The sequence below is a fragment of the Erpetoichthys calabaricus genome, chromosome 8 (assembly GCF_900747795.2).
Source record: "Erpetoichthys calabaricus chromosome 8, fErpCal1.3, whole genome shotgun sequence".
Taxonomy (NCBI): domain Eukaryota; kingdom Metazoa; phylum Chordata; class Cladistia; order Polypteriformes; family Polypteridae; genus Erpetoichthys; species Erpetoichthys calabaricus.
Window position 1 is genome coordinate 60841608 of NC_041401.2, and position 14331 is coordinate 60855938.

General features: G+C 41.6%; 1 protein-coding gene across 1 annotated transcript; it reads right to left on the reverse strand.

The window, feature by feature from the left end:
• Positions 1-5545: 5545 nt before the first annotated feature.
• Positions 5546-14065, reverse strand: proca1 (protein interacting with cyclin A1). The gene is made up of 4 exons (XM_028806585.2): positions 12805-14065; positions 12342-12474; positions 11199-11333; positions 5546-6693 (listed from the first exon to the last, which is right to left on the reverse strand). The coding sequence occupies exons 1-4, from the start codon at positions 13346-13348 to the stop codon at positions 5907-5909; spliced, it is 1599 nt and encodes a 532-aa protein (XP_028662418.2). The 5' UTR covers positions 13349-14065; the 3' UTR covers positions 5546-5906.
• Between the last annotated feature and the right edge of the window lie 266 nt (positions 14066-14331).

Sequence of the window (14331 nt, forward strand, 5' to 3'; positions counted from 1 at the left end):
GTGAGAGGTGAACTCAGGATCTTCAGATTCCTCCTGCACCAGAAGGATTCTCTTAGCGATGCTGGCTAGGCCTTCACTTTTGTCTCAGAGGCCCTTTGTTTCTCTCCATGTGAAGATGTGAAAGGGAGAAGGCAATGACAAGATCTACCATCAGGGTGACTTGGGTGCACAACCTGGGGTCCTTCTATGTCAAAGGGCCTTAGCGTATGTGAAATTAAAATGCCTAATAACAGAAAAAGTCCAAGTTATCACCTACAGTACCATCACACACACAAATCTGTTTTCCAGGTATAAGTATAAACCTATCCAATCAGACATGAATAAGAAGTTTTTAAAATACGAGTCCTGATTGGTTGATAGAGTTGAGGCATAATCAGAGCAGGTGTCTGATAGGTCAGTTTGATGAGATTGTACATTTGATACGTTACTGTGTCACAGAAAGAGAAAATGGAGGATAATTCAAAATGAGAGCCAAGTGCTGCAACAAAAAGAAAAATTCAACAAGATTGGCAAGCAAAAGATTCTGTTGAGCTGAAAACTAAACCTGACAATGGCAGCTTTTTCAAAAAACTAAACCGGGGTCCGGGAGGTCCACAGTAGCTGCAGCTTTTTGTTTAACCAATTTTTTTATTAGAATTCATTTAAGCAATATATTGTTTGGCCTTAGTTTTAGTTAACTTGCTTGTTACAATTCCAAATCCTTCATTTGCTATTTTGGATTCAAACTGCTGCATTGAGGTTTCAGTTGTTGCCTGTTTTCTGAACCAGCCATCGGTTATTAATGAGGTGCGAATGACAAAGAAACCAGCAGCTCTCCATTTAAACTTGAGTATGTGCCTCAAGAAGTATCTCCATTAATACAACATATTGAAATTAAAGAGAGAGAAGGTACAAATCTATTTCAGACCACAAAACATAAGGGATCATTTTCTCAGAAAACAGAAAATCTACAATGTGATAAAGATTTGTCTAAGAAGAGTGAAAGCACTAACAAGCCATAGAATTAAACACCAAGTTTCATTCTCTGTTAGGCCTGCCTTTTAATTACGAAACTGCAGTTAAAACCTGCAGCCACTGCCGACCTCCAGGACCAGAGTCGAGTACCCATGAACTAAATCAAAGTGATACTGCAGTCAAGACGAATGCGATTGAAACGTTGACACTTCTAAGAGCAAAGTGCAGTCTGCTTCTGTGGAGTCCCCAAACCTCCGATGCAGGCGTAAACAACAATGTGGCACTGCAGGAGAGCGACGCACCAAACAATGCCAAATCCGAACAAAGGACTCCCCGTGTGGTCTTTTATTTGGTGAAAAAATATGCAAACCCAAAAGCTCAACTCCACATTAATTTTTGCCACACTATGGCATAGGCTTTTTAAAAACATTTCATTTATGTTTGTTAACTGCACTATCAGCGTTGTCTTCCTGTAGAAGTGATGTTTCCCTCATCAGTTTGTTAATGAATTAAACTATACGCATCTACTTCAATCCCTTTTGCTGAATAACTCTTGGCATACATGATGTTCGTAATGCTGGAAGTGCGTCTCCCACACATGAGGTGGTTGGGGTCTTTTGAGCTTTGACACCTTGAGGCCTGTAGGGGCCTTAATCCTCACCAGTGGAAAGATACAAAAGTAGACAATTTTTGACAATGCTTAACACTCTAGGCTATTTTTTTTTATATATTTAAAAAATCTCTATTTTTAAAGAAATTAACAACTTGTAAGAAAATTGGAACAACTAGATATAAAACACAGAAAAGGGATCTCTCTCTATACGTATATAAAATCCAACGTCCGTCTGTATGTCTGTCCGCTTTTCATGGGAGAATTACTTAACGGATTTAGATCAGGTTTTTTCTGTAATTTGCTTGAATGTTCCGGTTGATTTTGCGACTTCTCTCATCGTGTTATGTATCACAGTCCGCTTGCAGGAGTGATTTGTTTGCGCTAATCCGAGACGGAGGCTGCGGGGCGAGTGGAGGGGGAAGCGTGACGTCAGGAGTAGAGAAGCAAGACGGGGCCCTCCTCACTCACGTGCCATCCTCCATTCGAATCACTCTACCTCTGGCCACGTTTTGGAGCGGACCTTCCCTCCACTCAGCTAATGATACCCGTTTGTTTATGTATTTTTAAACTTTGTCCTGTTTTACTACTACGCAAGCAGAGCCGTGGGGGATGACTAGTGTGTGTGTGTGTGTGTGTGTATATATATATATATATATAAAAAATCCAATGTCTGTCTGTCTGCATGTCTGTCCACTTTTCACAAGAGAACTAAACAGATTTAGATCAGGTTTTTTTGTATAATTTCCTTGAACATTCCAGTTGATTTTGCGACATCTCTCATCATGCCTTGTGTCATAGGTCGCTTGCAATACCTATTTATTTGTGTGAATCCGAGGGAGTGGGGCCCTCCTCACACATGCTCCAGCCTCCATTCAAGTCAGTCTACCTCTCGCCACATGTTGGAGCGTACCTTGCCTCTGCTTAGCTAGTGGTTCCTGTTTTTTCAGCAGACATTATCGTCTACAGATTGCTAACGAGTAACATTTGGCGTTTTTGAGAGCGAGATCAGAGCTCCATGTGTTTTAGAGGGGAGCTGCTGATTGCCAGAGATATCATGGCCACGTGCTTTTCTTACCAGGCGGGAGACGCAGCGGGGACAGATAGTATGCGAGTATTATATATTATATATATATATATATATATATATATACACACACACACGATACGAGTATACACACACACACACTTAAACTTTAAAGCCAAACAATATCTACATACTTCTGTCATATCACCTATGTCCATATATTCAATCTCTTTTCGTTGTTCTGTTATTTCACAGAGCAATAATTTCCATTTGTTAGCGCTAATGCAATCTTTACTATCCGTTTTTTTGAGACTGTCGAATTTTAGCACTTTCATAATCTCTAACCTGCTCTGCATGTGTATCGTGCCAATGTTTTTGAACCTCTTTACAACGTTCTACTTTGTCTTCTTCTCTTTGTCTTTTCTACTTCTACTGTTTGTCTTTTATTTCCGCCCCCGCTTGGACCTGTTAGGTTTTCAATTCATCTCTTGGCATAAAGTTCTCATCTCGCGGGACATGATTCTCTCTGAAAAAGTCTTGTCTCAAGATTATTTTTTCTATAATAGAGAGATATATGTATATACACACACACCCACACACATACTACCCTCCATAATGTTTGGGACAAAGCCACATTTCTCCTTGATTAACCCTCACTGCTTTACAGTTTAAACTGACAAATTAAATACTGCAGGTGTGATTAAAGTGCACACTGCAAACTTTCATTTAAGGGTATTTGTATACATTTCAGTCACCACATGTAGAAATGACACCTTTTTTTCTACATGGTCCCCCCTTTCTAGGGCACCATAATGTTTGAGACAATTGGCATCACGAGTATTTGTGATTATTCGGGTGTGATTCATTGCCTCACTGGTGCAGCCTTGGCTTACTTCTACCCTTTGGAGTCTGCAGTTGCCATTGTTCAACATGAGCACAAGCTGTGCCAATAAAAGTCAAAGAAGCCATTATGAGGCTGGAAAACAAGAATAAAATCATTAGAGACATCGGTGGATCCTTAGGATTACCTAAACTCAACTGTCTGGAATATCATAAAGAAGAAAGAACTCACTGGTGAGCTCAGTAATCAAAGTGACTGGTAGGCCAAGGAAGACCTCGACTGCTGATGACAGAACAGTCCTCACTATGCTAAAGAAAAGGCCCCAACTGCCTGTTCTACAGATCTGTTTCCTGAAGAGAGGTATCAGCTCTCTGGAAATGTGTTCTTTTATATTGCGGCGTTTTAATTAACCTGAATTATAAATTAAAATGGTATTACCCCACTCAGCATGCAATGGCGGTTACAAGCTTACACGACAAGTTAGGATAATTCTAGTTCTTTAATAACGGCTTACGCTGCATAATTAACGGGGAAGACACACCGCAGTACTCAGTCCAAGGGTGGGGACCTTGCGTATGGAGTTTGCAGTCATCGTCACAGCGTTTGGAAGGATTTCTCGGACCAAGTCGACATAGTCTCCTGTAGTCCGGGCGTCAAGTCTCCCAATGGCTGGCAATCCTCCAAAAGGTTTTATAGTGTCTTCTCCACATGCAAGCCCCCAGATGGCACAGAGCCCATTTCCAAACAAGGGTACAATATTTTTAGCTGACATCAGACAGTACATTTAAATAACACTCAGATCTTCTTTAGGCTGACACAGTCCTCCAGCTGTCCCTGTCTTGTCTTATCCTAAATGCTTGGCCTAGCAATTCTGAATGCTGGCACTCTGTGCTAAATCTGGCTCAGCTCTGCATGCTTACAGAAAAGAAATGAATTTATACCAGTTAAACAGATAAAGTGACAATTAATCTCAATATTATAACAAGATTCATATAACAAGATCAGAAGCAGTCTACAGGAGGCAGATGTGGATGTGTCAGAGACGACTATCCGCAGAAAACTTCATGAAGAGAAATACAGAGGCCACACTGCAAGCCGCAAACCACGACTTAGCCAGAAGAACAGGATGGCCAGATTTGGTTGCAGAAAAAGGACTTAAAAGAGCTTGTAAAATTCTGGAAAAAGATCTTGTGGCCAGATGAGACAAAGATGAAAATGCATCAGAGTGATGGCAAAGGCAAACGAACTGCCAAAGCAATGCGTACCACGTCATCTGTTAAACATGGTGGTGTTGGCATCATAGCTTGGGCATATATGGCTGCCGCAGGTACTGGCACACTTATCTTCGTTGATGATGGAACTGCTGCTGGAAGTCACCCAATGAATTCTGAGATGTATAGAAACATCTTATCTGCTCACGTTCCTTTACATTTCTCCAAACTCATTGAACGGTGCTTCATTCTACAATGAGATAATAATGCCAAATACACTGCTAAGGTAACAACACGAGTTTTTCAAAGCTAAAAAAATGGAAAATTCTTGAATAGCCAAACCAGTCACCCAATTTAAAAGAAACCGAGCATGCCGCCCATATGTTGAAGAGGAAACTTAAGGGGACAAACCCCCAAAACAAGCAGAGGCTGAAGATGGCCATTCCCAAAAGGATAAAAATGACAAATTTCAACCAGAAGGTGGTCAGTGATTACTAATATGAGGTTACTTTTGATATCTGTTTCTTAACTAGGGATCTAAGCCCTCTATAGACGTCTAGCAGAGGATGCAAAATAACAAATTTCTATTACATATCGAAAATAGAAATTAAACATTTAAAAAAAAATTTTAATTTCAAAGATCTGATGCAACTATTCTTTCTTGTTATGTAAGTCTACCTCATGAAGTAGATCATTACATTACTTATGGACACCCCAAATCAGGGAGGCTTATGGTAATTCAGAGTTTTTCTTAGTTGGCTTGTAATGCTCTGCAAGACTGGTGGCACAAACAATTTAAGCAATAATGATTTAAACGTATTGGTAAAGCTCAGCTCGACTGATTTTAATTAAAAAAAACAATCTTACATGGCCTGGACACAGTTGTTCTTGGAACTTGTCAATGTAATTAGATATAAATATAATTTATTCCCATTTCTCTCTGTAAATAAACAAAACTGTCTGTTGAAACATCACAAGATTTAATGTATGTTCCTTCCAAAGCGTCTTCATGAAGCATTTAGTTAGTAAATGTGATCCGTATTGATGTGGGGATGCTGTTGCCGGCACATAGAGATCATGTTTTGAAAGGTGTCGGTACACGATGGCAGTACTGGACATACTGCAACAGCTTTAAGATGGCTTTCCTTGTCTACTGTTCCACATTCCTTCGTGTTAAGAGTCTACATTAAAGAAGCTGGAGGAGTGGCACCATGACGTCATGCCTTCTTTATCCCTCTATCTGGTGTGCTGCACCGCCATGGCCTATTGAAGTGAAGAGGTTGGAGCAACACCCCTGGACCGCTCTCTCTTCTTCCCCCCATTTTTCTTCCTCTGTTGCGTCTTCCTAACTTTCTTTGCTTTGATAGTGATCATGTCTTCCTTCCCCTTCACTCCAGCTGTTTTAGTCTCAATTGTGGTGCTTTTTAAAGAAGTTGGGGGTGGGGTTGATGCTTCTCTAACAGGCTCATCATTCATCACCTCATTGAAATGGTGGTGTTCTGTTCCTTCATCCAAAACATTGGCTGCAACTGGATCAGCACCCTTTTTGGAATTTTCTTTTCCATTGAGCCACTCATTGGCTTCTGTAAAACCAAACTTGCTGTATTTTATAATCTCTGCAACACTACCAGGTGTCACTGCAAGTATCTCCAGTTTTTGTGATGGCTTTGGCAGCTTCTTAAACTTCTTGCATTTCTTAGAGTTCTTCTTTTTGTGTGGCTTCTTTTTGTTTCTTCTTTTTTCTGTCTGATGTGAGCAGGGTCTAGAGACCTCTGGCTGAGAGGTGGAGATCTTGGATAGAACTTTGGAATCCAAATCCAAGTTGACCAAAGGTGGTTGACGTGTAATAGAAACTGAAGTAGTGGTTTGGGCTGTGCTGGTTGTGATGGGAATTGCTGTGGCTGTGGGAGTCGCATTTCCACTGGAAGTTTTGTTTTTCACTTGCCAGGAAGGTGCGATCGTCAGTTCATCGATGACACTCACACCTCCAAAGTCATATGGGATAGACTCCTTGATTTCTGCAACTGGCACCATGCCATACGTCTTGCACCTGTTTCAAGGCAGAATAATGTTACATGGGTAAAATTTGTGATTAAATGATGGTTATACAAACCACTGATATACTCAATAATTTTGACAAGAGAAAAAAAAATCTTAGCCACTGGTCACCACCCTTTCAGCCATAAAGATCACTTTTTGAAATCTTAATTCAAAAAATCTATTTCTGAAAATGCTGAACCTAGGCAATCCATGATAGATGCACTTTTTGCTTATTTCTACTTTACTGTAGCTACAATTGCATAAAATATCAGTGTTTATTAATGCGTGAAGATGTGCAAACAAACTTAGAGCAACAAATCTTAATAGTGCCAGTCAGGTAATAATCTGTTAGGCCAATGCTCAGTCATTTCTTCTTCTTCTGGCTGCTCCCGTTAGGGGTTGCCACAGCGGATCATCTTCTTCCATATCTTCCGGTCTTCTGCATCTTCCTCTGTGACATCCATCACCTGCATGTCCTCTCTCACCACATCATAAACCTTCTCTTAGGCCTTCTCCTTTTCCACTTGCCTGGCAGCTCTATCCTTAGCATCCTTTTGCCAGTATACCTAGCATCTCTCCAGTGCACATGTCCAAAGCAATGCACTCGTTGACTGTCTCCAAATTGTCCAAATTGAGCTGACCCTCTAATGTACTCATTTCTAATCCTGTCCATCCTCATAACACCCAGTGCAAATCTTAGCATCTTTAACTGCCACTTCCAGCTCTGTCTCCTGCTTTCTGGTCAGTGCCACCGTCTCCAACCCATATAACATAGCTGGTCTCACTACCGTCCTGTAGACCTTCCCTTTTACTCTTGCTGGTACCTGTCAGTCACAAATCACTCCTGACACTCTCCTCCACCCATTCCACTCTGCCTGCACTCTTTCACCTCTCTTCCATACCCCGTTACTCTGTACTGTTGATCCCAAGAATTTAAACTCCTCCACCTTTGCCAACTCTACTCCCTACATTCCTTGGACCTCCCTCTCATTCACACACACACACACATGAATTCTGTCTTGGCCCTACTGTTCTTCATTCCTCTCCTCTCTAGAGCATATCTTCACCTCTCCAGGGTCACCTCAACCTGCTCCCTACTCTCGTTACAGATAATGTCATTTGTAATCCTAATTCACTGGGACTCCTGTGTAATCTTCCCTATCAACATGTCCATCACCATTGGAAAGGACGCAGAGCGAATCCCTATTGTATTCTCACCTCAACCTTAAACTCGACCGTCGCTCCTACCACAGACCTCACCACTGTCACACTTCCCTCGTACATATCCTGTACAACTCTTACATACTTCTCTGCCACTCTCGACTTCTTCATACAATACCACAGCTCCTCTCTCCTCACCCTGTCATACGCTTTCTCCAGGTCCACAAAGACACAATGCAACTCCTTCCTGCCTTTCTCTAAACTTCTCCATCAACATCCTCAGAGCAAACATCACATCTGTGGTGCTCTTTCTTGCCATGAAACCCATAAAACCATCTTGCTGCTCACTAATCATCACCTCACTTCTTAACCGAGCTTCCACTACTCTAACATAACTTCATGCTGTGGCTCATCATTTTTATCCCTCTGTACTTACTACAGCTTTGCACATCCTCGTAATTTTTAAATATCGGCGCCAGTACATTTCTCCAGTTTTGAGGCATCCTCTCACTTTTCAAGATTGCCTTAAATAATCTGGTTAAAAACTCCACTGCCATCTCTCCTACACACCTCCATGTTTCCACAGGTATATCATCTGGACCAACAGCCTTCCCATTCTTCATCCTCTTCATAGCTGTCCATACATTGCACTTCTGGTTCACCATTTCCACATCACCTAAATTTCTCTCTCATTCTCTTCAATGGACTAATCAATATTGGGTTAGATGTTGTAGGATTGAGCGGAATTTGAACTGTAAAGTTCCTGTCAAATTTGGCAACTCTGGAGACATATTGTACATTTGGCCCTGCGAAACTCTTCTTTGATTAAATAAGCCCCTATTTGTGACGGCCAATGACATGCTGCCTGACGGAGCCCATGCTGCACAAAGGATTAATAGCTACATGGATTTCAGGTTAGTCTCGGCAAACCCCCCCCCCCAATTCTGTTGTTGTGTTAACCACAAGACAGACAAGCTTCTCTACTGTGTGTGAGGAATAAAACACTTTGTCTGTATTTCAAAAGGAGTATTCATTGGTTAGCTCTCCTGTACACAGAGCTCACCTCTACAACTAACCTCAAAGCTCAAACAGGTCTGACTTTATTGACACTCCTCATGGACAATGTTGAACTGAGTTGCTGGGCAAGTCACATTAGACGAATGGATTCATGGGAGTGTGCTTTCAACTGCCTCCACTTCCCTAAGATTATTTAAATGAAGGCTACAACTGAAAATCTGTGGAAAAGACAAATAATGCGATATAGCCTTAATGTGCTGCCCGATGTGGACGGTGTCTATAGGAAGACTTTCTAGAAATAGCAAGTTCAACTTCAACCTTTGCCCTTTTATTTATTTTTTTTACTTTTTTCAGTTCTGTCATGATACGATAAATATAAGACATCAGACAGGCAAGCCTCTCCCCAGTTTGTGTGGTACATAACACGTGTTTCTTATTTCCTTGGGCGCTGCATTCTATGTGCTGCAGTTCCAAGTAAGAATGCATTGGTTGTCAGCTCCTGAACACACTTAAGATAAAATGACTTAAGATAAAAGGAAACTGAAATCACAGACCATTCTGACCGAGTTGTTGGTGATGACGGAGGATTTGTTCTGTTCTGTGTATTGTGTTGTATTGACCCCCTTCTTTTTGACACCCACTGCATGCCCAGCCTACCTGGATAGGGGTCTCTCTTTGAACTGCCTTTCCCGAGGTTTCTTCCATTTTTTCCCCTACAAGGGTTTTTTTGGGGAGTTTTTCCTCGTCGTCTTAGAGAGTCAAGGCTGGGGGGGCTGTCAAGAGGCAGGGCCTGTTAAAGCCTACTGTGGCACTTCTTGTGTGATTTTGGGCTGTACAACAATAAATTGTATTGTATTGATGTCTAATAACATGACTGACATTAACAAGTGGGGAGCAGTCGCTGCACACTCTGGTGAAATTGTGTAAATAGAATTGTTTCACATTAATTGCTTGAAAAATCGTGCAGTGTGACGAGGCTTGAGCCAACATGACGTTTAAATTTCTCATGTCCAGGAGAACTAAGTCACAGTGTCCCTTTAAAGTTTGTGTCGAGACATTTCTGTGAACCACAGATAAACAGTTTCCTTTTGAAAGAATTAAAGTGCAGACCTTGAGAATCTAAAATCGTTCCAAGCAGGTTTATTAATGGATAAATGGCAGTAATAAATTGTAACAATATACTTCTAATTAACTTATTGTGTTGTGCACTTTTCAATCATTTGCTCTATCGACTTATGTTTAATTGCATTCTTGATAACTTATTTCAAGATAAGGATCAGCACCTTATGTTTATGTCCGATTTAAATACTATTACAGTAAAAGCAGCAAAGTGAAATGATAAAGCTAAATGTAATAATAATTCTTTGCATTTATATAGCGCTTTTCTCACTACTCAAAGTAGTAACTCAAATGTAACATCTAACAGTTAGACTGAGGTTCTGCATTGGTCTTTAGATTTGTTAATACTTTCAATTTGGGGGGATCTTGTACTGCTGCCGCACAAATCCAATATCTTGGGTTCTAATGTCTCATCCCGTCACAGCTTTTGTTTGTTTTCCTGTCATTTATTCAGCTTTTCCTGCCACGTAACAAAGACATGCAGGTAGGAATATCGGGGACACCTAATGATCTGGGAACTAGGAGGGTGCGTGAATGCACCTTGTAGCGGACATGACGCTTTATTCAAGGTTGTTTTCTGCCCAATGCTGTACCAGGATTGGCCCTGGCCCCTGAATAGAATAAATAGGATAGAAATATAGACTGATACACACACACTATACATACCTGTAGGATACACCAATATTTTAATACGTTTATATCAACAACGTAATTGGAAATCGTTTGACTAAATGCTTGCCTACTAAACTTCAAACCAAAAAAAAATCGACACATGCAGCATCATGTACATTTTTTCTCTACAGTATAATACAATAATAAAATAGAAACGCACATGGATTTAAAAAGGCATGTCCATCATTCAGGATTTCTTTAAAAAACAAAATCCAGCCATTTTACTTCTTCCTTTGCCAATAGTATCTCTTTCCAGGAGTTACAACTGCACTGTTGCTGTTCATTATTCGCGCAGGCGCTCTCGACTCCCTCCATCATCCCTTTAGTCTTCAGTCTCGCTCAGTCCCCACCTGCACTGCGCACACGCAATTCGCCGATGCCTCTTTAACCGTTTAAATCGCACTGAATGCACCGCCTCAGACCGAGCCGGCGATTACACCGATGTAGGTGGCAGTGGAGATCATCCATGGATAATTTACTATAAAATAAGCCGTAGCCCGTGGCGTCTGGCACTTCATTTATTCAGTTCAAAACTTTTCTACTTACCAGCCATACCAGAAGCGCTCCACGCACTGCTCTTCGTATCTGAGCTCGAAGCAGGGCACTTCAATTACGTTGAAAAATGCCTGGCCGATCACTCTGGATGACGTGTCATTCACGTTCCGTAAACATTCTTTTAGCCTATTGATGACAGCACAAAAAGTAAAACAAGCTTAAAAGTGAAACCTGCAACATATCCAATAATTACTGAAAATGAATCCACCCCCGATAAACCGTGACGATCACAGCCAATTGTAAGAAGTACATGCGGAATAAGAGGCTGTCAAATGTGCATCGCTACAAGTGGGGAAAAAAACCAGAACAATAATAACCTAATCCATAGATCAATGTACAAAACCTATCGTTTCCTATATCGACAGAGTATCTGAACCACCTTCGATCGGAGACCGTAATTACCGAGTCAGATACTGGCGGAAGGCGGAACCTTGGACGGATCGTCAGTTTCACCTACACCGTCACCAGGGTAGGCCAGTTTGAGAGTCGCCAGTTTACCCAAGATCGATGCCTTTGCAACGCTGCAATAAAACCCATATTTAAAAAAAAAAAGTTAAGACTCCATTGAGGTAGCTGCATATGCTAAATACTACGCCACCATGCCACCTGTTGACTACATTAAGTGTTTAATGTTTACAGACCTGACTATAGTGCTAGTGTAAATTTTATAACTGTATATACTATCTCAATGAACAGGTGTTTGGAGACTTGCTTTACATTGGCACAAACTTTATAGGTTTTTTCTTTTACTGAATCTATTATAGTGTGGTACACAAATCCTTTCTCAAAACAAAACATGGCTGCAGATCTAGGAAATTACTTCGCACAGGTGCAACTCATGATTTTACTTTCCCTAAAAAATAAATCGAAACCCCCTCTCGGAGAAAAGGGTTTGCAACTAAACAAAAGCTTGTCATTCAATCTCTTTACAAAGAACATCCAGCAAGCGCTTAGCCGGCGGCGGCATTGAGCAAGTGTCACGTGATTGCTTAATCAGTACAATTTGGCACTCACTCAGTTTTCCCACAAATGAAAGCGGTTGATATTTTTGTACAAATTGCATCTTACAACAGGTGCACAGGGAGGACTGCACCCCCACCCCCTTTGTCAAGTCACATCTCAGGTAACACTCACGCATTGTCACAATCGCAGTGGCAGACCGTGTGCCACCTGAAATTTCGGTATCCGTATTTGGAGGTGAAAGGGTGAATCACAAACTTGCAGTGGTCGTGTTCTCTGCAGCATTTGTCCGTCTCCGCGAAGTCCCCTAAAAGGTGGATTAAAGAAAGGAGATCAGCAGTGAATGGACTCGATGCAGCATCGCAGACAAAGCGCATACTCATATTCAGAGGCGGCATTCATATTGTATCCAATAGCATGCGCTTACCATCACAAAATCGGTACCCCATAGCTACCCGGCGGTACAAAATATCAAAACTCGCACTGTGTGGTGTGTTCATGACCTTTAGACAAAGTATCGCACAGATTTTACTTTATAAAACCATTCAAAACCAGCCCCCTCCCTCCTGAAATTTCTTGCACGCGCGAGCTTTAGGATCGGGGAACAACAAGCGTTAACCACGTCGCATGTACTTACCTAGATGGTCGTAAGTGTCTGCGTTGTTACCTACGCCGCACCACAGCGTGCCGGGATAGGTAAAGCCACGCTTGGATCTGCGGAGAATCGGGTTATCCTTTCCCGTCTCTCTGGTCAGGATTTTATTGCGCATCCGGGCGTTGGGGGATCTTTGGAAAGACTGACACTTGGATTTGGCAGTGACCACGTCTGCAGTCACCCAGCTTGCTCCCTCAGGCCTTCTATGTCTCTGTCTCCCGACCCCTAGTCTGCACTCGTGCATGAAGGACTTCACATCCATTGGACTGGTAATGACTGAACACTCAACAAGTGCTCCCCCTTGGTCTAGCACCGATCTCGCCACCTCCACCCCATCGGACACCTGGTGGACGTATAGGACTCCGGCAGACGAATGGGAGTAAGAATTCTTCGAGCAAAATGTACTGTTAAGCATAAAATATTGTGCACCTCCCTGCATATCTGCAGATGGGTAGAGTCCAAGAAGTTCACCCTTGACAAAGTTTCTGTCCAAGTAGGACAGAAACACGAGGAACACAGACCACATCGCGCGGCGATTTCAGCACCTCGTCGCGTAGACAGCACCCTGACTCCCAGGAATGCGGCGTTTATAAAGCGTCCCCCGAGGTGGTCCGATTACTAATACCGTGACACTTCGGGGAGGTTTACATTGCAGTTTAACTCTTTGCAGCCTGAATTCATCGGATTACTCAGCATTTAAAATATATGGACGGAGCAGTTCACCTTGAGATGGTAACACTTCTGAATGAAAACCTGCACTGGGGTGTCAGATAAGGAATTCGCGCAAGGAAAAACTTTCTAGATGTTATGGCGCCTTTCATGTAAACAGTTTTAAACAACCATTGATTTAAAAGTAAATAGACAATACACTAAGTAATAGGACGGAAGGAAACCATTACAGAAATAACCAAACTGAGCCAATCGGAGTCAGCATAAACGGCTTGAATGGTAAAATGAAGTCAGATTGTCTTTTTTTAGTGCATTGCCGAAAAGACGTGTCTTACATTGTAATGCTTAGGCCTACACTTCAAACCGACATTGAACGTCGGAAAAGAATTCAGAAAAGAAGTAACACCCTGGGCGCGACTACACATTTAATCACCATTTGGCTACCGTCGTACGGTTTTTAATATTTTGTCGCTTTATTTAGTTCGGCTTTTAAACACGCCGGGCGCAATGAAGCATTTGAAGATGTCTATAACACGCATCACATAGCGCGATGGTCTCAAACACATCGCATACTGAAGTAACTGAAGCCACGTGGTATCTTTTATTCAAATCGCCTCCAGATGGTGGTCATCAGAAAAAGGATGTAAATTAAAAATTTAAATAATTGATTTGAAGTTATCAGGTGTTCTGATAAAACTGTAAAAACGTCATCATAAACCTAATTATAATAATTAAGTAATTTAAATATATCGCATATTTCGTTTAGATTTAAAGTGACAAGTGTAGTATAGGCCTAAATATACCTGACAGCTCCTTCCAATCTGCAATTTAATTAAAATA

Bases quoted from the DNA above. Each gene is read 5' to 3' on its own strand.
- proca1 (XM_028806585.2), bottom strand. From the start codon at position 13,348: ATGTGGTCTGTGTTCCTCGTGTTTCTGTCCTACTTGGACAGAAACTTT. The intron at 12,475-12,804 runs GTAAGTACATGC...TCCACCTTTTAG, and splicing joins AGACACTTACGACCATCTAG to GGGACTTCGCGGAGACGGAC. The intron at 6,694-11,198 runs GTAAGTAGAAAA...GCCTTGAAACAG, and splicing joins GAGCGCTTCTGGTATGGCTG to GTGCAAGACGTATGGCATGG.